Source organism: Marmota flaviventris, chromosome 3 (assembly GCF_047511675.1).
Source record: "Marmota flaviventris isolate mMarFla1 chromosome 3, mMarFla1.hap1, whole genome shotgun sequence".
In the NCBI taxonomy this organism is placed as follows: domain Eukaryota; kingdom Metazoa; phylum Chordata; class Mammalia; order Rodentia; family Sciuridae; genus Marmota; species Marmota flaviventris.
Window position 1 is genome coordinate 27,288,646 of NC_092500.1, and position 24,042 is coordinate 27,312,687.

Here is a 24,042-nt window from a genome sequence, read left to right on the forward strand (position 1 = left end):
GATAAATTTGTTGAACCCATTTATAAAATGATATGCAGTTTTATAAAGTCTTGTGATATAATTGTTTATCCTCTTTACTGCATCTTGGAGTTCAGATCCATTTGAGAGTAAATGCAAGAGACAGATAGATGGAGACAAATATACCAGCTTTGCTTTTGATAAATCTCAACTGGTGCCAGGTGCGGTTGGGCTTCCTAATATTGCATTATGTTTCTTCACTGGCGGAGGCCTTATTGAGGAGCTGAAACATTACTCCTAGTTATTGAATTGTTGCCTCCACCCATCAAGCACCAATGGTGCTTAGACCTCCACACTTACTTTTAGTAATTAAGCAAGGCCATGACCCAGATGTTCTTACTCTGGGATATAGGAAAAGAGAGCTATGTATTCCATCTCAGTTATGAGGAAGGACTGAGGGGCTGGATAGAATGTAGAAGTTACTTTTCTCAATACTTTTGGTATAATAGAAATTTCTATTTTAGATCAAGATTAAGTGCTAGTAGATATTCTTAATGTTTTATTACGTATAACTTTTTAGAATTTACTTGGTACTCAAGAAGTGATACTGGTTCTAGCTACTTTTTTTTTTGTTTTGATTTGAAGTATAACAAATTTGAAAAGCAAAACAAGACAGTTTTCTTTATTTGTCCTTTACGCCAATTCTTTTATTTTTCTTTTGAGATGGAATGTTTGCTATTAAATTTGGTATGTGTCCTTTCAGGCTTCTATAAGCATTGAAAAAAAATATGTATATTTAATTAATTATATATGTGTGCACGTAGGAATTTTTTTTAAAAAAACAAGAATCAGAGAATATATGTTGTTCTGCAACTTGCTTTTTACTTACAGTATTGCTCCATACAACTGGAAAATATTTTCTAAACATGAGATTAGAATCAGAAAGTAAAATGGAAAAAATATAAGAATGACCACATAAAACTCTAAAATTTATTGTGAAATATTATTACCCAAATTCTAAAGCAAATAGCAAAAAGACAACATTTTATGGAATATGCTTGATGAAGGGATAATATTGTTTAAAACACTTTTTACATGGGAAATAAGTGATCCTACAAGAAAATACAGGCTTAGTATTGTTAATACAAAAATCTGAAGTCCCAAGTGTTGTAAAATCCAAAATTTATTGAGTTCTGACTTAATAGAGTTTGAAATATTTAAAATTTTGGATTTCTGATTAGTGGTGCTCAACCTGTAAAGGTCTGTGCAGATACTCCAAAATAAAAATCTGAAATATCAAACACTGATGGTTCCAAGCATTTCATTTTTTAAAAAATATTTTTTTTAGTTGTAGTTGGACACAATATATTTATTTTTATTTGGTGCCGAGGATCGAACCCAGTGTCTCACACGTTTGAGGTGGGCTCTCTACCGCTGAGCTACAGCCCCAGCCTGGTTCCAAGCATTTCAATTAAGGCCTTCTCAAATTGTGTATATCTTCAAAACTGTATTAGGAAATACTCAAGTTTATTAAGAATCAGTTACAAATTGAAACAATAATGGAGTACAGTTACCTGTGTAGAGGAAAAGTATGTATTACTAGTGGAAGGATCAGAGATGGTGTGAAGAACAAGTCACTTTAGTACACTGCTGCTGATAGAATACATTAGTTCAACCTTTTAGATGGGGGAAGGGAGAGGGAGTTATTTGGCAATATATTTCAAGCGATCTATTCTTTAGATCACTTTTTTCATTCTAAGGGAATAATCATAGGTTTAAAGATTCTATTTGCATCTCTGTTAATATGGAGAAAATTTAGTGGCAATCCTAGAATTTAATGCAGGAGACTTAGCTAAGCAATAAACTATCAATAAAATGGAAATTCATGCAGTTGAGTACAATATTTTAAAAAATAATATCAGAAAGTTTTATGATGCATTGTTTTGTAAAGACATATGAGACTGAAATAATGTAAAGTAAGATCCTATTTTTATTTTAAAAATACACAAAGATATATAAATTATCATGTAGAAAAGACTAGAAAGAAAGTTATGAAACATTAACAGTGATTACCCCTGGGTAGTAGATTTATTAGTAATTTTTATTTTGTTCTCTCTGTGCAATTGGTGTTTCAAATGAATTAAAGAAACATACTAGATATAATCACTGTAATATTTTCAAAATATTATATTTTAAAATAGTATTTGGAATATTTTAAAACATTTATTTGTAATATAAAACTGATTTTTATTACTAGCCTCTTTAATATTATGATGTTTTAGCTCCTAAGATCACTTTCTACAAAAATATCAGAAGGTTATTTCACAGGGCTGGCTGTGTACTCAGTGGTAGAATGCTTGCCTAGCATGGAAAAGTCCTATTTTGTATCCCCAGAACCACAATCAAACAACAAAAAGTTATTTAACTGTTATATATAAAGTATCTCACGCTATGCACATTCCATTCAGGTCCTTTATATTGGTGGATCAAGATAGCTTCTGTTAAATTGTTATCTGGAATCTGACTCCAGATTTTTCTTCAATAAAATTAGTTTTCAATTTTGATTTGACTGAATATCTGGGCAATACAATGTAGTAAACCTTACCAAAGTTTTCATCAATTGTGCTTCTCTGTAGGAGTTGAATAAGATCACCTCTCAGTTGGATCAGGTCACTATAAAGTTACAGGATAAGCAAGAACACTGCATTCAGCTGGAAAGTCATCTTAAAGAATATAAAGAGAAACATCTCTCTTTAGAACAAAAAATTGAAGAGCTAGAAGGCCAAATTAAGGTATGTATAAAAGAAGTTGAATTTAGTCGTATTTTCCACTCAGTGGTGTTGGAATCTTATGACCTACATGGAATCAAAGATTTTTATTTAAGAAAGAAAGGTGAAGTTGTGGTATATAATTTCAAAAAATTATAATTTTTCATGTTTTAATTTTGAATTCCATCTTTTATTTTTTTGTGTTTTGGCATGTATTTTTATTAATATATTATAGTTATACATAATAATGGGATTCATTTTGACATTCATAAATTCATTTCCATCTTTATTTTTAATTCCTTTATTAGTGGGTGGCTTTTATAAGTGACAATTAATATACATACTGATTTCCTTATAAAGTATTAACTATTTCTGAGAAATAACCAACAGGGATAATACAGGGATCTACTGTATAATTATAAGGAATTTATCAAATTTGGTTGTTGTAAAGTTTCTTTTATACCTTCATTTTTCCATTTTCCTTTCCTACTCTAATATAATATTTCAGATATGGTAGACTTTTTTTCCTTTTTAACTTTGCATTTATAAACTTTGGATTTTGCTTCTAATCTAATCATACATGAAAGCCATGCTAAAATGAATCTTTAACACAATACCAAGTGAAGGTGTTGATTTACTAAGAGATGAAGTCATTGGACATATCAAAGAAGGATTTGATCTGAGTCTTTTGTCTTTTAAACTAGAACTATTATCAGTTAAACAAAAATTTCTCAAGTTACACTCTATATGGGCATGTGTATGTATGTGTGTCTGTACACACACACACACATATATATATATATATATATATATATATATATATATATATATATTACTTCTACTTCCATAATCAGGTGAATTGTGTATGTGATTATAGAATCACAAGATATGGATATGATATATGTGAGGAAATGATATTTATAATTCTGTTTGTGGGTTCTTTTGTTCCTTTTTCTTTTCTTTATGACCAATGATAGTAGTAATAGCACATCACTTTAGTTATGGTTGAAAAGAATGGAAATACAATTTTACTGAAAAGTATCTAATAATTCTATTTGGATACCTTTTAAAAAATAGTTGTTATTTAGAACTGAGAGTGTCTGTTGTGATCATCAGCTCGTTGACATTTTGTTATTAGTTTAGGAGGTATTCTGTATGTTTCACATAAACATTGCTGTAGAATTAATTTATGACATTGAAGATCTTTTGTGAATATTTTAATACAGGCATTAAGAGCCAAAGGTACCAATCAGTTTATAAAATATTTAAGTTTGCAAAATTATTATGACTATGTAAGAAATGTAGTACTATAGATATCCAAACTTGTGTTTAGTGTTTTATTTTGTAAATTTGTAAAAATACACATGTGATTATATGTGTATGATGAGATGCATATTACATTCTGAAGAACAATAATATCTAAGTCAAGAGATAATAAAGCAAAATCATGAACTAAATTGGCTTTATATTTTGGGTCAGTGGGTGTTAATGAGGAGGACTATATGACAACTCCATTTTAATTTTAAATATCATATAATTATTTCAGTGTTTTAAACTATGACTATTAAGAGAATGTATTTAAAGTGACCTGTTAGTGAATTTTTTTCAATTTATGTTAACCACTTTTACTCTAGTAATAAATGTTTAAGTTTGTTCTCTTCTTCAGAATTGATTTTAAAAGTAAACACTTAGTAAGTGCTTATTATGTATAAAGTATACACTAGATCCTAAAAAAGATTCTAAAATAAATTAACTCCTTACTCAGTAATGGTTTCAGAATGTTTATTGTAATATTTTTGTGTGTTATGTCAATACCAATTTGAATATAAGCAAAATATTACAGTAATAGTAGATTGATAATTTTCAACATTAAAGTGACTGCTGTATTTCTTCCTCTTCCATAGAAACTAGAAGCTGATACTCTTGATGTTAAAGCAAGCAAGGAGCAAGCTTTGCATGATCTTCAACAGCAAAGGCAGCTGAACACAGATTTGGAGCTTAGAACTATAGAATTGAGTAAACAACTTGAAGCAGAGAAAGAAATGTAAGTTAAAGCCCCTATTTATAAATTAAGGGAGAGAAGAGGATTATAAATTAAATATTAAAATTTCCTTAAGATTTCAATTTTGCTGGGGCTGGGGATATAGTTGGTAGAGCGCTTGCTTTGCATGCATAATGCCCTGGGTTCAATCCCCAGAACCACAAATTGATGTTAATGTGAAAGAAAAATTAAACCATCATGATGTGGTTAAAGTTAATGTCACTAAAAAAAGGGCTAAAAACTTAATTTTATAAAATTTGTGCCAGATAGTCTCTTTTCAATGATAACATGATACCTATTTTTATTGAGCAATTGTTTTGAGTTCTTGTCAGTTTGAATATACTAATATCAAAGTTTAAAATATAGGGATAGTTATGTGCACCACCCAAGAGCAGTGAGGTTTCTGCTTTGAAGTACTGTGCCAAGTTAAGGAATGGATCATTTCTTATAATAAATGATTTTCTTTTAGCTTTGTGATGCATTTTGGCAGATTTTTATTGAGACATAATGTTATTGAGCATAAGGGAAAGACCAGAATCAGCCCACATTCTTTTAAATTTTATTATTGAGGTAAAATGTACACACTTAAACACACAGATTTTTACATATACAATTTTGAGTTTTAATAAATGTGTGCTCTGTGTAACTGTGCTTCCTCCAATCCACCCCAATATGAAACACTTTTATCACTCTGAAGTTTCTTCATATATCCTCTGATACCTCCTGTGGTTACCAGTTACCTTGAGTCCTGCTTCCTCAAATGTTGAAGTATAATACCAGAGAAGCCTTCCCAGGCAAGAGTAGAGGAGAAAGTAAGAAGCTTTATTAAAGGATAGTAAAACAGACTTCTCCTGGGTGGAAGAAGGGGATCCAAAGGCAGAATCCCTGGGATGAAGCAGTCCTGTCCCTTTTATATGTCTAAAGTTTCCCTTGTTCTCCTGCATTCCTCTCCTGTGTCTCGTTCATTTCCCCCATCCTGCATAATGACTGGGGGGATATGGCCAAGGGGTGAGCCTGTGGGCTGGAAAGCCCTAAGTGGAGTGCCAGGCAGAAGGGGAGTGGCAGCCCAGGGGGCATTGATTAGCAGCTCCTTGTCTGCTCAGGAGTTGCTTAATTAACGACTTTTTTGGGGAGGGGTAGTATCAAAGGGTTTTGGAGACGTGAACATTCCATTCTCCCAGGGGCTGTTTCCAATTTCCTGGACTCAAATGGGCTCCATTTTCTCTATCAGATTTCCTAGCTACACTAACTCCCTGTCTTTAAATCTGGCTTCACTTCTAGTCAATACCTTACATTTTCTCTGTAGAAAATCACAGTTCTATTTTAGTCTCTATAGATTAATTTTGTTTTTGAATTTCATATAAGTACGATCATATAGTATATTCTTTTTGTGACTGGCTCTTTTTTACTTAGTGTTCTGCTTTTTAAAATTCACCCATGTAGTCGAATGAATTCATTCTTTTTATTTGTTACTGTTATTCCACTAACTACTATAATTTGTTTATTTTCTTGGTAATAGGTATTTTGGAATTGTTTCTAGTTTTTAGCTATTATGAAGAAAGATGCTATAAATATTCTCATAAAAGTAATTTTTGTGAAACTGCTGGGTCATGGTAGGGAAAGTGTGTTTTAAAAGTATATAAAATTGCCAAAAGTTTTCCCAAAGTGGTTGTACCATTTTATACTCCTACTAGGAATGTTGCAGTTGCTTCATATCCTTACTGATATTTGGTATTATTAGTTCTATTAATTTTGGCCATCTGCTGAGTGTGAAATGGGATCTCATTGTGGATTTTTGTGTTGTGTGTGTACCAGGGATTGAAATCAGGAATACTTAATCACTGAGCCACATTGCCAGCCCTTTCTGTTTTATTTATTTCTTTTTTAAATTTTGAGACAGGGTCTTGCTAAGTTGCTTTGGGCCTCACTAAGTTGCTGAAGCTAGCTTTGAACTTGCCTCAGCCTCCCAAGCCTCTGGGATTACAGGCATGTATTTCTCTTATGAGGCTCTTAATAGCCTTTCAAATGTTTTAACTTGTCTGTTAAATTATTTTAGCTATTTAAATTTTCCTATTAGGGTCTTTTTGTTATTGACTTCTTGGAGTTCTTTTTTATTATTAATATTTTTATTGAGACATAATAGCTGTACATCTTTATGAGGTGCATTGTGATAATTCCATACATGCATACAATGTGTATGAACAGATCAGAGTAATAAGCACTTCCATGTCCTCATATTAAAACATTTATATGTGTTGGGAACTTTCATATATTTCTGTTATTTTGAAATATATTATAAATCATTATAACCAGTTACCCTACTGTGCTACAGAAGACCAGAAATATTTCTTTCTGTATTTTGGTGCCCCTTCTCCAACTTCTTTCCTTGGAGTTATTTGTATATTTGAAATGCAAATCTTTTGACAAACAGATGGGTATATAATAAAGCATTTTCTCCTAGTCATTGGCTTATCTTTAGTTCTTTTTGTTGTTGTTATTTTAAATATGGTATCTTTCAAAGAATAGAAGTATAAAATTTTGGTTAAATTCAATTTGTCATTTTTTCTTTTATTTTTTATGTTTGTGTTATAAGAAACATTTGCTCATCCCTAGAATTTATGAAAAATTGTCCTAGTTTTATTTATTTATTTTAGAAGTTTTATAGTTTTTGTCTTTACATTTAGGTCAGGGATCTACCTTAAATTTATTTTTGTATGAAGATCTAAGGGAAGGAATCCAGGATAACTTTTTCCCCCATATATTATTAAATTGTTCAAGTACTGTTTGTTGGAAAAAATAAAAATAAAAAAAACTTTCCACCTATTAAGTGATTTGTCATCTTTGTCAAAAGCAATTTGTCTTACATTTGTGGCCTTTATTCTTTTCTGCTGATCTGCTAATCTATGTGTCTCTATGTATATTGACACCAATAGTACCATTCTATGTTGATAATCTACTTTTTTTTTTTAGTTTTATGGTAAATCTCATATCAGTTATTTATCTGTATTCCTTCTAATGATTGTCTTGACTCTTCTTCATTGGTTTTCCATATAAATTTTCATATTAACTCATCCATTTCTATAAATAAAGCTGTTGGGTTTTGATTGGCATTGCACTGAAACTATAAGTCAATTTGGGGGAGAATTGACATTTTAACAATACTGAATATTCTAATTCACAAAGATGTTATATATTTATCTACTATTTTTAATTTCTCTTGGTAGTATTTTTTTAAAAGGGATCTTGCACATCTTTTGTTAAATTTATTACTGAGGTTTATGTATTTTTCAGTGTTATTTTAAATTAAATTAATTTAAAAAAAAAATTAGTTTCATACTTGCTTGTGGCTACTATAAAATGCATTTTTTAATAGACTAAATGTCCATCCTTTAACCTTGTTAAATTTACTTTATAGTTTTATTCATTATTTTGTAGACTCCTTGAATTGTTTTTTGTTTTGTTTTGCTACCAGGAATTGAACTCAGGAGCGCTTGAGTACTGAGCCACATCTCCAGCCCTTTTTATATTTTAGAGATAGGGCCTAGCTAAATTGCTTAGGGCCTCACTTACTGAGGCTGGCTTTGAACTTGCTATCCTCCTGCTTCTCATCCTCATGAGCCACTGGGATTACAGGCCTGCTCTACCACACCAAGAGAGATTTTTTTTTTTTTTTTAAACTAGAAAAATGTTGCTACCTGTGAATAGAGATAATTTGCCTTCTTCCTTCCTGCTTTTTTTTTTTTTTTTAAATAAAGTCTTTTTCTTGATTTACTGTTGGCTGGGACTTCCAGTACAATTTTGAATATAAATTGTAATAACAGACATTCCTGCAATGTTACAATCTTAGGAAATAGTGTTTTACCAAGTTTGAGGTTAGCTATTGGTATTCTGTACATTCCTTTTATAAACATTCCTTTGTATATCTATTTTTGCTTAAACTTTTTAAAAAATTATGCCTGTGTTCTATTAACTTTTTTTCCTGCGTCTATTCGTATGATTATATAATGTTTCTTCTTTATTCTCTTTAGTGAATTGATTTCCTCATATTAAACCAATCTTGTTTTTCTGGAATAAATTCCATTGACCATGCTGTATTATCCTTTCAATATATTGTTTTTTGATTGATAAAACAGTTGGTCCTCCATATCTGTAGGTTCCACTTCTGTATATTTAACTGAGAATTGAAAATATTCAGAGAAAAAAGTTTTATCTGTGTTGAACATGTACAGACTGTTTCCACCTTGTCATTATTCTCTAAACAATAAACATAACAACTATTTACATAGTCTTTACATGATATTACCTATTTTAAGCCATCTGAAGGTAAAGTATACTGGAAGATGTGCATAGGTTATATGCAAATACTATACCACTTTACATATAAAGAACTTGAGCAACTGCAAATTTTAGTATTTTGAAAGGGAGCCTGAAACCAATTTCAATGGATAGTAAAAGACAACTGTACTTTGTTAAGAATTTTTCATGCATTCATGATGCCTATTAGTTTGTAATATTTTTTAAAATATCATTATCAGGTTTTGGTATTATAGTTATACTAATCATAAAAAGGAATTAAGAAGTATTCCTTCCTCCCAAACTTTCTGAGAGAATTATTTGAGGTGGGCATTATTTATTTCATAAATGTTTGGTAGAATTCACTAATTAACCAGCTGGGTTTGAAATTGGGGATTCAATTTATTCAATGAATAGAGGGCTATTCTGAATTTAAAATTTATTTATTTTTCTTGAGACACTTTTGGTTATTTGCATCTTTCAAAGAATTTGTCCATTTCATTCAAACTTCACATTTATTGGTATAGTAGTCTATTTTTAATGCCTGTAAGATGTATAATAATATCCCTTTTTTTCATTCTTAATAGTAGTAATTTCTCTTTTTTTCTTGATCAATTTAATTAGAGATTTGTCACTTTTATCAGACTTTTATAAAAAAGTTATGTTAATGTTGATTTTGGTCACGCTATGAGATCTTTACTGGATATATCACTAGAATTATTAGATATAATTGATTTTATTTTTATTTATTAATTTTTATTACATTTATTTCTCCTCTATTATGCTTTCCTTTGACTTACTTTAGGTTAAGGCTGCCCCTCCCTCATACACCTTTTTTGAGACCCAAAGGTTTATTTTGAGACACACTCAAGAGAGTGGGCTCTCTCAAGGGTAAGAAGCTTTGGGGGAAAAACAAAGTTACACTTTCAAGGGAGAATGAGGGTCAGCTGGAGAGGAGGAGACAGCAACCCCTTGCTATGGATGTCAGTATTTATAGAGAGATGGTTGCTAAGGGCTGGACTAGAGCCAGAGTTACACAGTTTGCACCAGTTTTGGCAGTGTTCATCCATTGCCCTCATGTTACTTTTGTAGGGAAGGCATGGGTCAAGTGCTTTCCCTTTTTGTAAAAAATAGCTTTTTAATATGAAAGTTTTCCTATCGCTTGTCCACATTTTGTAGTGTCTCTTTCTTCTTTTCAGCTCCTCCAACCTTTTTATTTCTCAATGTTAGATGTCAGATTTCTGCAGTTCCATGTCTTATTCTAATAAAATTAGTATGACAGTTTTTCAACATGGAAGAAATTATCTTGAATGATGCCTTTTTTTAAATAATTTGCACTAATGTGGTCAATGGGCTTATGGCAGCAATAAGTATCAGGGGAGATTAGTTTAGACTGTATTAGGATCTATAATAATTGTTAGATGAAATTTCAGCTCTTTCTGGGGGCTGAAGTGGGTGTGTGGTTCTGGGAACATCCCATATAGCCATAAAAGTGCTGAATTGTGGTATCATTCCTTCACTACAAGGTAGAATTAGTCTTTTGCTCAGCTTGTCTTCCTTGATGTTAATGTTGAGTTTGGTCATGTCATCAGATCTTCAGTGAACATATTATTCACCAGAATTTTGATGGATAAAAATCAGTTTTGCCCCATTCATTTGAATGTTTTCATGGGAGAGCTTGTAACTAGTCATATTTAAGTTGAATTTGTCTTTAAACTCCAAATAGGCCTGTCTGTCTGAGTTGATGGACTTGAATAGTGTCAAATGTTTGAGGGCTGTTGATCTTTCCAATAGTAAAAGTGGAGATGAAGAGCCAGGGAAAAATGTCTTTCAGGGAGATGAAACAAACCCATCAGAGTCGATGATGATTAAGTTGTTTCACGCTTTCATGGGATTGAGATGTAGTAGGGAACCTTTTTTGTTCTCATATCTAGTAAATCAGGTTCTGATAATTTCAGTTGGAGGATATAGAGGTATGTTTTGCCTTAAGTATAATTTCTAGTGCCTGGGTATTTGGGGAGCATATCTGCTCCTTTATGTTACTTACTGAGTGGTTCATCATCATTTCAATCATTAGTCTACTAAGATAACCTCTGAGTTGCTTCTTATGTTCTTCCTCAAGGCCCCAGCAGGCCCATTAATCTTTCCATTTCCATTTCTTTTTTTGTCCTAATCTCATATTTCAGAAATCACTCATAGACTCCCACATCATATCAAGGTAGGAAAACCTTGAAGACTGAGATCTTTATCACCTTTATATTTTATGCAAATATTCCTTCTCTAGGGTCTTATATTTTTATAATACTACACAGGAAAGGAAACTGGGGTCCTTTCTGTTCTTATTTAATGTAAACACTTCTGGGGTTTGACTAAACCCCACCAAAAAGCACAGGGCTTAGCCACCAAGTTCCACTTTCCCAGGGCTCACCTATATTTGGGCACTTAATCCTTTCCTCCAACACTCATCTTTTTTTTTTAAATCAACTTTAAAAAAATTTGTTCTAATTAATGCCAGTACTCATCTTACAATGTATTTTTGCTACTCTGAAGTTTTATGTATTTTCTACATTTCTTTTTTGATATATTGCTTACTTTCCAAAGTTTTGGGACTTTTTTGCAGTTGTTGTTCTGTTTGGAGCTTTTCCAGATATGTTGTTGTTATTGATTTCTAATTCAATTGTTGCAGAATATATGCTTGGTAAAATTTAAACTTTTGAAATTAAGTCTTATAATAAGGCCCAATGTATGGCTTATCTTAGGTAATTTTCTATGTGGACATATATATTGTTAGGTATAGTGTTTTATAAGTAGCAATTAAATGAGATAGTTGGTAATGTTGTTGTTCTGTATCCTTAATAGTCGTCCCTCCTCCCCCCATTCTGTTAATTTTTGAGTAAGGCATGTTAAAATTTCTGACTATGAATTGTGTATTTATTTATTTATAACTTTGACTATTACTTATTTTTTATAAAAAAGTTTTACAGTGACTATGTAAGGCTTTATTTCTGTTTTGCCTTTTTTGGGCTGGATAATCTTATGATTTCTAATTATTTGGGGGAAAGTTATATGGCATAGTAAATAAGTATATGTAATCCTAATTTTAGGGTTGTTTTCAGATTTTTTTTTTTGGTGCTGTAGATCAAGCCAGCATACTACTCTGATGTACACTTAAAAAACCTGTAAAATTTAATAGGACAACTGTAAATTTGCTCAATTTAAGCTTTTATTGGTGTCATATATGGGACGATAAGACATGATGTGTTAAATGGTATAATAAGAGTTTAATGCCTTTTCTGTTTAGACCTTTAAATATCAGGGAGTTACTGTGTCCTATGAACCTGATAACTTTCACCATCTTTTCTAGGGTTGTTTTTTTTTTTTTTTTTTTTTTTTTTTTAAGAGAGTAAAAGCATATTTCTGAGACTAAAAGTTAGCAAGTTTCAAGATACAAATACAGTTCTATTATTATATTAATACCCAACTTGAAATATGTGACTAGTATGTCTTTAAACAACTTTACTTTAGCATATTACTGAATTTATGCTAGTTTTAAATTTATACTAATTACATTGGAAAGAGTATGCTTTCTAGAAATTTTTATTTTGCATCTAGTTTTGACTTTTAAAATGGTTGATTTTTAATGTGTATGTGTTTTTTAATGTGTAATATGCATGATTTCATGTCTTTTTAGTTTACATAAAAGGCTGTAGTTTATATCTTCACTGATTCATTCTTGTAGCTTATTCATTCTGGTATAAAAAGGCTATATTAGAGGACAAATGATAACAAATCACTCATGTTAATCAGCCAGGTTGTATGTAGGGTTAAATAAGTCATTTGTTTTCTGTTTTTGAAATAAAATATTTCTTTTATTTTTTTCTCTGTAATAACTATTTTGATGTTTAAGACCTATCAAACACATCTTATATTTTATGTTTTCAAGAAAGGAGGCAAATTTTCCTATGTGCTTAGGAACTGACACACTGAATTAGGTGCTTTAGGCTGCATGGAAAACCTTTCTGTTTTTGTAAACCCTATAAAGTTGCAATATGCAGTTTGCTTTGAGGCTCTATTGTGGTAGACAAGACTGGATTAAGTCAGGAGGCTTAAAGGGTTTTGATTTTACTACTTAGTTATTTAACTAGGGGAAGTCTTCTACATCTGCTAAATGATTTGGTCAGATGTTTTAAGGTATTTTTCAGTTGCAATTTTATGAAATTAAATTGTTTTTACTTATGAACTATATACAAGAAAACTTAAGAGCTCAGTAATTATTTATGATTAAGTTTGAAGAGTGCAGTATGCATTATTTAAAAAAAAATTTTTTCTTAAATGTCTAGTGTATCCACTACAAAATTGGATCTACAGAAAAAATCTGAAGCCCTTGAAAATATTAAGCAAATGATTACCAAGAAAGAAGAAGAAAAAATGATCCTGAAACAAGAAATTGAAAAGTTAAATCAAGATGCAAAGATGCAGCACAAGGATTTAAATAACAGAATTCAAGCAACAGTAACAGAATTGAAAGAAGTGAAGATGGAGAAAGAAACTCTAATGACAGAGCTTTCTACAGTGAAAGAGAAATTATCAAAAGTTTCTGATTCTTTGAAAAACTCCAAAAGTGAATTTGAAAAGGAGAATCAGAAAGGAAAAGCTGCCATATTAGATTTGGTTAGTTGTTTACATTTATTTTCTTAGGTAAAAGTGATATCTTATTTTAAATGTACTTTTTTTTTTTTTTTTTTGCTTAATTTACTGTTGACTATATCTCCCATCCCATGTGATTATTTCTTATTCTATTGGTTTAACATTTTATTTTTAAAACTTTCTTGTTTCCATTTTCTTAAAACACATTGTTCTACTTTAAAAATGGAAAAACTAATTATAAGCATTGTAAAATGTGGTTTCCAAAGTGTTCTAAAATATTCTCTGAATTATTTTATTGTGACTATTAGTTGCTGCTAGAAACTCTAAGCATGTTGTTTCTTCCCCTTTACTCCTATTATATTCACCTGTTTTTATCATGGGAATGGATAAGCCTGTCCCATGCTTTTAGGTTACTTTCTTATATGTATCTTACTAAGCTTATAAAACAGACTATTTAAGGTCATTACAAATATTTTCTGTGTAATATAGTTTCTCCCTTTTTAGGAAAAAACTTGCAACGAATTAAAACATCAACTTCAAGTACAAACAGAAAGCACACTAAAGGAACAAAATGAATTGAAAAAGTCACTTGAAAAGGAGAAGGAGGTAAATTTTAAAATTAATATTTGTGTTCTACATACCACTGAAAAAATTTAAGCTAGTTTAAAATAAGAGACCAAAATAAAGAAATGTAATTCATAAAAGTAGAAAATTGGGTCAATTAATGATAGTTATAGTTAGATAATTTAGGTTAAGAAACATTATTGTGGCTAAAAAAAATCTTAATAGACTTTCCATAGAAATGACTTTTTAAGAAGTATTTGTTTCATGAAAATTCATATTAATGATATATTGATAATGATTAGGTAATGGTCAAGAGATATTTCTATGGTTAATGCTTCTGTTGTTCTCTAGCTAAACACACAAGAAAATGAGTAAATAAATGGGCATAAAGTTTAGTTGTTACTCTTTGAAGAAATAACTTTTAGCAGCTGGAGTCAAGTATGCAGCTTTCTAGAAAATCTGATTTGATAATTTGTGGTCCTGACGAATGTGTGATATTATTGTATTTTGTTTTTTAATTGATAGAAGATATTTGCTTTATAGATTGCTAGCCATGTAAGTGGTGAAGTAATAGTGGTTTTGTGTCTAAACTGTGAATCAAAATTGTCCAAATTTATATCCAGGCTATGCCATTTATTAGCTATGCCATTTTTTCATGTTTGACAACTTAGAGAATGAAACTGCACTTTCCTTAATAATAAAGTGGGGCCAAATATAATAAAATCTATGTCATGAAGTTATTGTTAAAAATAAATGGGTTACAGTAAATGAATGGAACTTGAGAATATTATGCTAAGTGAAATAAGCCAATCCCAAAGGACCAAAGGCCAAGTGTATCCTCTGATATTCGGATGCTAATTCACAGTAAGTGGGGGAGGGCAGAGAATAGAGGTACTTTGAATTAAACAAAGGGGAGTGAAGGGAGGCCAGGGGCTCTGGGGGTAGGAATAATAGTAGAATGAATCAGACATTATTACTTTCTGTGCATATATGATTACATGACCTATGTAACTCTACATCATGTACAATCAGAAGAATGAGAAGTTATACTCCATTTAAGTATGATGTGTCAAAATGCATTCTACTGTCATGTTATAACTAATTAGAGCAAATAAAAAAATTTAAAAAGATAAATGGGTTAATATATTTGAAGTACAGAGAATGCTGATTATAACAAAGTGTTCATATTTTAGTTATTGTTTTATTATTGGTAATCACTATATAATCCTTATTGTTATACTGATTTCTGTTTTGAACAAAAATATTAGGCTCTACACTGGAAATAAACTGAGGCATCTGTATATAGCACTGAAACTTTTTCAAAAGTAACTTTGAATATGGCTAAATGCCCAAAGGTGATTCCTGGTTCTTAAAAAAGTATGCGTAAAACATGAAAATACAGCTGTGTCTGGAAAAGTAGGAAATAGTAATAGCTCAGCTTGACTGCACAAGATCTTCAGGATGACTTCTACATAATATCTAATTTTGAACAGAAACATCCTAGTGGATTATAAAAACAAAGTAGTAGCAAAATATGCCCCAGGTCTCTAAAGAACTGTTGTACAGTTTAATTTAATATCATTAGATAGATACTGAAATAATTGTTAAAAATACATTTTAGTTTCATCAAACAAAATAGACAGAATTAAAGAAAATTAATCTTACATGCCGTCTAAGTGAAAAGCGTCAGTTGTAAAAACAACATGAAGGCAGGGATAGTTCTCTTTTGTTAATTACTAATTATTTGTGGCCAACAGACTCAGTAGTTTCTACCTAGAGGAATGTACAGCATGTAGTAAGAACTCAGTAAATGTGTTTTAATGAATAAATGAATATCAGATATTTCATTTTCTTCTAGACTTCTCATCAGTTGAAATTGGAACTGAATTCTACTAAGGGAGAAGTCATACAGGCTCAAAATACTTTAAAACAAAAGGAAAAAGAGGAGCAGCAGCTTCAGGGGAACATAAACGAACTAAAGCAATCAACTGAACAAAAGAAAAAGAAAATTGAAGCACTTCAAGGAGAAGTTAAAATTGCTCATTCACAGAAGGTATTGATAAGAAATTTGTTTACTTTTGTAGGAAGTAGGCAACTAAGATAACATGATTAATACAGATGAGTTGCAGCACAGGAAAGTTGATATATGCTCCAATTTTTCTAAGTTATTACATTTGATTATATGAGTAAATCTGTAAGTCTGGATTTCCATTCACCATAACCATGTTATCAGATAATTCCTCCTTTAAATTCTGGTACTAATCACTTGTCTGATAGACATGAAACTGCCTTTTTGTAAAATAACATAACTACCAATTAATGTCAATGCAATTACGTAAGTCACATTTCTAGCGTATAAGAAAAATTTAAGGGAATTCAAAACAAATCATCTTTATTAAGAAAAAGTAATAAAGAAGAAAAATCAGTAGTATGAGATTTCACATGGCATATTTGATATTTTAAATAATTTCATAATGGTTTCCATTTCCAATAAGAAATGCACAATTTATTGTTAAGCACCTCTTTTTCATTCTTAAATATGTCTTAGTACTTAGAGCTTTCCCCTGTGTCTTATATATATGAATTGGTCTTGGAGAAGAGAGACATAGACTCCCTACGATGGAGAATAAACAAAATGTCATGCCATTAAGAGTTGGCTGTCATACTGTTAGAGTAAAAAGAATCCAAATTTAAAAACTGTGATTTTTCCATTTTATGTTGATCAGTGTTTTTGTAGCTCTTATGGAACTTTACAACAGAATAGTTTTCCAGTAATATAAGCAAGAGTAGACAAATTTTATTATAACAGGTAATCAGAAGTCAGGGTGTAATTACCACAGTGTGCATATTTATTGCATCTTAGATATCTTAGGTCTTTTTTGTTTTTCAAAATCTTCTAGCTTCATATTCCTAAGTACTTCCTGAGAAGTTTTTTTTTTCTTTTTTTGTTAGAAGTTTGTTTTTATAGCATTATAACAGTGAATTTTTTAAAAAAATATAGCTATTTTAACATGTTTTTGTTTTCATTAAGTTATTAGATAAAATTTCTTTCTGATTTTTGAATTAAATATATTGACTTTTATATTAGTACATGAGTGCTAGAATAAGGAATCTATTTCTTAACTTTGAGGAGGGCAGCAGCCTTTTGAACTTTTGGGGAGCGCTAGATTCATAGTCTTCATAAGTTAGACTTGGAATTTAGAGTAACCAGCTGGAGAATCTTTGTCAGGCTGAAACAGTTTGTGTTTGTTGAGGATCAGTGTAGCATCATGGTACAATAAATTTTAGAGCTAGGTAGATCTGAATTTAAATTTAGCTTATTGAGTTTTTTGTTATGTGATTTGACTGAATAGAAATAAAGGAGCAAGCGAGGAAAGCACTGAAATACTTGCAATAATCTAGATAGTAAAAGATGATGTGAACTGAAGTGTTAGAAATGAATGGTTTAGGAATACGTTTTAGAAGTTGAGTTATTGAGACTTTCTGATAGATTAGATGATGAGAGGTAATGGAAAGGGAAATCAGGGATAACTATATTTGGGTCTGTGTTCATGGATAGTTGGTAGTAGCTTTAAAAAATTTTTTTTTTTTTTTTTTTTTTTTGTAATTGTAGATGGACAGCATGCCTTTATTTTATTTGTTTATTTATTTTTTAATGTGGTGCTGAGGATCAAACCCAGTGCCTCACACGTGCAAGGCAAGCACTCTGCCACTGAGCTACAGCTCCAGCCCCAGCCACAGCCTTCGGATATGTAGGGTTGCTGTGAGAAATCAAGTGTCCTAGTTGAGATAGATATCTATGGATCATTCAGATGGAGAGGTCAGGAAGGTGCTTATATATAAGAGCCCAGAGTTTAGATGGAGAGTTAGAGCTGGAACATAATTTTGGTAGTTACTTATAAATAAAAGGTACTTAAAGACTTGGGTCTCTTTGAGATCGTCAAAGGAGAGAGAATACATAGAATAATAGAGAGCCAATTGTAGCTGGGAAGGAAAAACTTTATTGATCATTGTGCTCCACTATAACTCAGAAGACAGGTTGCCAAGAGAAAATAGATTTTATTCAAAGCTAATCTTGCGGAATATAGAGGAGAACTTTTTCTTCCTCAAATCTCCATCTTCAGGGACTCAGAGGCACAGAAAGCTTTTGTAAAGAGGAAAGGAGGCACAGGGAAACTAAAGGCAGGAATTCTACATATGTTCATATAGTTAGGCTGTGTTAATCAGAAGTATGTTGCCATCTCAAGTGCCCATTAGGGCCTGGGGTGGGGGCAGCCTCTCAGCCTCCATTCTTAGTATCAGGTAGTTCAGTTTGCAAATTATAACAGTTTGGTGCTTTTAATTCCAAAGGGTTATGTTTCACAACGACCACAACTTTGGGGTTCAACAACATAGAGATCTAGCAGAAGAAAAGGGATGAGTAAAAGATTTTGAGAAGGCATGACCAGTAAGGTAAAAGAACCCCAAACACAGGATCCTCTGGAAACCAGGTTGAAGAAAATGCTTTTAGAAGGGGATATAATTAACTCTGTCAATTAATGCTAAGAGAGAGGTCAAGTAAAATGTGGACAAAGATAAGAATATTGGATTTCAGAACATGGGGAACACTGATGACTTCAATAGCCATTTCGTTAAAGTAGTATATATATTTTGTAGAATTTTTAATTGACACATAACAACTATACATATTATGGGGTACAATATGGTGATTCCATACATGAATATGATATTTAAATGATCAAATTAATACTTCTGTCTCCTTAAATATTTATCATTTCTTCAAACTCCTTTCTTCTAGTTTTTTAATAAATTGTTGCAAATTATAGTCGCCCTACTGTGCTATAGAACACTAGAACTTAGTCCTCCTGCCTGTCCAATCTCTATCCTCCCTCCTGTACCCCTGTTTATCTTTCCTAGCCTCTAGTGACCACTCAACTGTTCTCTGCTTCTATGATAAGTCGTGTATTTATTTAAGTGCTTATTTTTCATTTTATACATATAATTTAATTGTCATAAGTTGTGCATATCTGTGTCCTTTTTTTTTCCCTAGGGATTGAATCCAGCTATACACTTAGCTCTTTTTTAGACAGTATCTTGCTAAGTTGCTCAGGTTGGCCTCAAACTTGCCATCCTCAGTCTGTCACCTCACTGGGATTATAGGTGTGGGTCACTGTACTCAGTGTCTACCAAATATTCTTAAAGACTGAAAAGAAGTTGATTTTAGAGATGTTTTGATCTTTTTTTTTAATTTTTTATTGTTGGTTGTTCAAAACATTACAAATTTCTTGATATATCATATTTCACACTTTGATTCAAGTGGGTTATGAACTCCCATTTTTACCCCATATACAGATTGCAGAATTACATCAGTTACACATCCATTGATTTACATATTGCCATACTAGTGTCTGTTGTGTTCTGCTGCCTTTCTTATCCTCTACTATCCCCCCTCCCCTCTTCTCTCTCTACCCCCTCTACTGTCATTCATTTCTCCCCCTTGTATTATTTTCCCCTTTCCCCTCACTTCCTCTTATATGAAATTTTGTATAACCCTGAGGGTCTCCTTCCATTTCCATGCAATTTCCCCTTCTCTCTCCCTTTCCCTCCCACCTCTCATCCCTGTTTAATGTTAATCTTCTTCTCCTGCTCTTCGTCCCTACTCTGTTCTTAGTTACTCTCCTTATATCAAAGAAGACATTTGGCATTTGTTTTTTAGGGATTGGCTAGCTTCACTTAGCATAATCTGCTCTAATGCCATCCATTTCCCTGCAAATTCTATGATTTTGTCATTTTTTAATGCAGAGTAATACTCCATTGTGTATAAATGCCACATTTTTTTTTATCCATTCATCTATTGAAGGGCATCTAGGTTGGTTCCACAGTCTTGCTATTGTGAATTGTGCTGCTATGAACATCGATGTAGCAGTGTCCCTGTAGTATGCTCTTTTTAGGTCTTTAGGGAATAGACCGAGAAGGGGAATAGCTGGGTCAAATGGTGGCTCCATTCCCAGCCTTCCAAGAAATCTCCATACTGCTTTCCAAATTGGCTGCACCAATTTGCAGTCCCACCAGCAATGTACAAGTGTACCCTTTTCCTCACATCCTCGCCAGCACTTGTTGTTGTTTGACTTCATAATGGCTGCCAATCTTACTGGAGTGAGATGGTATCTTAGGGTGGTTTTGATTTGCATTTCTCTGACAGCTAGAGATGGTGAGCATTTTTTCATGTACTTGTTGATTGACTGTATGTCCTCCTCTGAGAAGTGTCTGTTCAGGTCCTTGGCCCATTTGTTGATTGGGTTGTTTGTTTTCTTATTGTCTAATTTTTTGAGTTCTTTGTATACTCTGGATATTAGGGCTCTATCTGAAGTGTGAGGAGTAAAGATTTGTTCCCAGGGTGTAGGCTCCCTATTTACCTCTCTTGTTGTTTCTTTTGCTGAGAAAAAACTTTTTAGTTTGAGTAAGTCCCATTTGTTGATTCTAGTTATTAACTTTTGTGCTATGGGTGTCCTGTTGAGGAATTTGGAGCCCGACCCCACCGTATGTAGATCATAGCCAACTTTTTCTTCTATCAGACGGCGTGTCTCTGATTTGATATCAAGCTCCTTGATCCATTTTGAATTAACTTTTGTGCATGGTGAGAGAAAGGGATTCAGTTTCATTTTGTTGCATATGGATTTCCAGTTTTCCCAGCACCATTTGTTGAAGATGCTATCCTTCCTCCATTGCATGCTTTTAGCCCCTTTATCAAATATAAGATAGTTGTAGTTTTGTGGATTGGTTTCTGTGTCCTCTATTCTGTACCATTGGTCCACCCGCCTGTTTTGGTACCAGTACCATGCTGTTTTTGTTACTATTGCTCTGTAGTATAGTTTGAAGTCTGGTATCGCTATACCGCCTGATTCACACTTCCTGCTTAGCATTGTTTTTGCTATTCTGGGTCTTTTATTTTTCCATATGAATTTCATGATTGCTTTCTCTATTTCTACAAGAAATGCCGTTGGGATTTTGATTGGGATTGCATTAAACCTATAGAGAACTTTTGGTAATATCGCCATTTTGATGATGTTAGTTCTGCCTATCCATGAACAGGGTATATTTTTCCATCTTCTAAGATCTTCTTCTATTTCTCTCTTTAGGGTTCTGTAGTTTTCATTGTATAAGTCTTTCACCTCTTTTGTTAGGTTGATTCCCAAGTATTTTATTTTTTTTTTGAAGATATTTTGAATGGAGTGGTTGTCCTCATTTCCATTTCAGAGGATTTGTCGCTGATATACAGGAATGCCTTTGATTTATGCGTGTTGATTTTATATCCTGCCACTTCGCTGAATTCATTTATTAGCTCTAATAGTTTCTTTGTAGACCCTTTTGGGTCTGCTAGGTATAGAATCATGTCATCTGCAAATAGTGATAATTTAAGTTCTTCTTTCCCTATTTTTATGCCTTTAATTTCTTTCGTCTGTCTAATTGCTCTGGCCAGTGTTTCGAAAACTATGTTGAACAGAAGTGGAGAGAGAGGGCATCCCTGTCTTGTTCCAGATTTTAGAGGGAATGCCTTCAATTTTTCTCCATTCAGAATGATGCTAGCCTGAGGCTTAGCATAAATTGCTTTTACAATATTGAGGTATGTTCCTGTTATCCGTAGTTTTTCTAGAGTTTTGAACATAAAGGGATGCTGTACTTTGTCGAATGCTTTTTCCGCATCTATCGAGATGATCATATGGTTCTTATTTTTAAGTCTATTGATGTGGTGAATAACATTTATTGATTTCCGTATATTGAACCAGCCTTGCATCCCAGGGATGAATCCTACTTGATCATGGTGCACATTTTTTTTGATATGTTTTTGTATCTATTCGCCAGAATTTTATTGAGGATTTTTGCATCTAGGTTCATTAGAGATATTGGTCTGTAGTTTTCTTTCTTTGAAGTGTCTTTGTCTGGTTTAGGTATCAGGGTGATGTTGGCCTCGTAGAATGAATTTGGAAGTTCTCCCTCTTTTTCTATTTCCCGAAGTAGCTTGAAAAGTATTGGTATTAGTTCCTCTTTAAAGGTTTTGTAAAACTCTGCTGTATACCCATCCGGTCCTGGGCTTTTCTTAGTTGGTAGTCTTTTGATGGTTTCTTCTATTTCCTCAATTGATATTGGTCTGTTTAGGTTGTCTATATCCTCCTGACTCAATCTGGGCAGATCATATGACTTAAGAAATTTATCGATGCCTTCACTATCTTCTAATTTATTGGAGTATAAGGATTCAAAATAATTTTTGATTATCTTCTGTATTTCTGAAGTGTCTGTTGTGATATTGCCTTTTTCATCCCGTATGCTAGTAATTTGAGTTCTCTCTCTTCTTCTTTTCGCTAGCATGGCTAAGGGTCTGTCGATTTTGTTTATTTTTCAAAGAACCAACTTTTAGTTTTGTCAATTTTTTCAATTGTTTCTTTTGTTTCGATTTCATTAATTTCAGCTCTGATTTTAATTATTTCTTGCCTTCTACTTCTTTTGCTGTTGTTTTGCTCTTCTTTTTCTAGGATTTTGAGATGAAGTATGAGATCATTTATTTGTTGGTTTTTTCTTTTTTTAAGGAATGAACTCCAAGCAATGAATTTTCCTCTTAGAACTGCTTTCAATGTGTCCCATAGATTCCGATATGTTGTGTCTGTGTTTTCATTAATCCCTAAGAATTTTTTAATTTCCTCCTTGATGTCTTCTATAACCCATTGATCATTCAGTAACCTATTGTTCATTCTCCAAGTGATGCATGCTTTTTCCTTCCTTCTTTTATCGTTGATTTTCAGTTTCATTCCATTATGATCAGATAAGATGCATGGTATTATCTCTACTCCTTTATATTGTCTAAGAGTTTCCCTGTGACATAATATATGATCTATTTTTGAGAAGGATCCATGTGCTGCTGAGAAAAAAGTGTAACTGCTTGATATTGGGTGGTATATTCTATATATGTCAATTAAGTCTAGGTTATTAATTGTGTTATTGAGTTCTATAGTTTCCTTATTCAACTTTTGTTTGGAAGATCTGTCCAGTGGCGAGAGAGGTGTGTTGAAGTCTCCCATGATTATTGTACCGTGGTCTATTAGACTCTTGAACTTGAGAAGAGTTTGTTTGATGAACATAGCTGCACCATTGTTTGGGGCATATATATTTATGATTGTTATGTCTTGTTGGTGTATGGTTCCCTTAAGCAGTATGTAGTGTCCCTCTTTATCCCTTTTGATTAACTTTGGCTTGAAATCTATTTTATTTGATATGAGTATGGACACTCCTGCTTGTTTCTGAAGTCCATATGAGTGATATGATTTTTCCCAACCTTTCACCTTCAGCCTATGTATGTCTTTTCCTATCAAATGTGTCTCCTGTAGGCAGCATATTGTTGGGTCTTGTTTTGTGATCCATTCTACTAGCCTGTGTCTCTTAATTGGTGAGTTTAAGCCATTAACATTTAGGGTTATTATTGAGATATGGGTTGTTCTTCCAGCCATATTTGTTTATTTCTGTTACTAAACATGGTTTGTTTTCCTCTTTGATTATTTCCCCCCCTTTACTGTCCTACCTCCCACTGTTGGTTTTCATTGTTATTTTCCATTTCCTCTTCCTGTAATGTTTTGCCGAGGATGTTTTGAAAAGATGGTTTTCTAGCTGCAAATTCTTTTAACTTTTGTTTATCATGGAAGGTTTTAATTTCATCTTCCATCCTGAAGCTTAATTTCGCTGGATACACAATTCTTGGTTGGAACCCATTTTCTTTCAGTG

At 32.3% G+C, this 24,042-nt stretch overlaps 1 protein-coding gene across 1 annotated transcript in view; it reads left to right on the top strand.

Moving 5' to 3' along the window:
• Eea1 (early endosome antigen 1) overlaps positions 1 to 24,042 on the top strand; it is a 139,296-nt gene that overhangs the window by 96,076 nt on the left and 19,178 nt on the right. Inside the window, exons 17-21 of the mRNA XM_027954454.2 lie at positions 2,595 to 2,750; positions 4,631 to 4,770; positions 13,401 to 13,731; positions 14,212 to 14,313; positions 16,130 to 16,324. Coding sequence (XP_027810255.2) covers positions 2,595 to 2,750; positions 4,631 to 4,770; positions 13,401 to 13,731; positions 14,212 to 14,313; positions 16,130 to 16,324 — 924 coding nt within the window. The remainder of the gene's footprint in view (positions 1 to 2,594; positions 2,751 to 4,630; positions 4,771 to 13,400; positions 13,732 to 14,211; positions 14,314 to 16,129; positions 16,325 to 24,042) is intronic.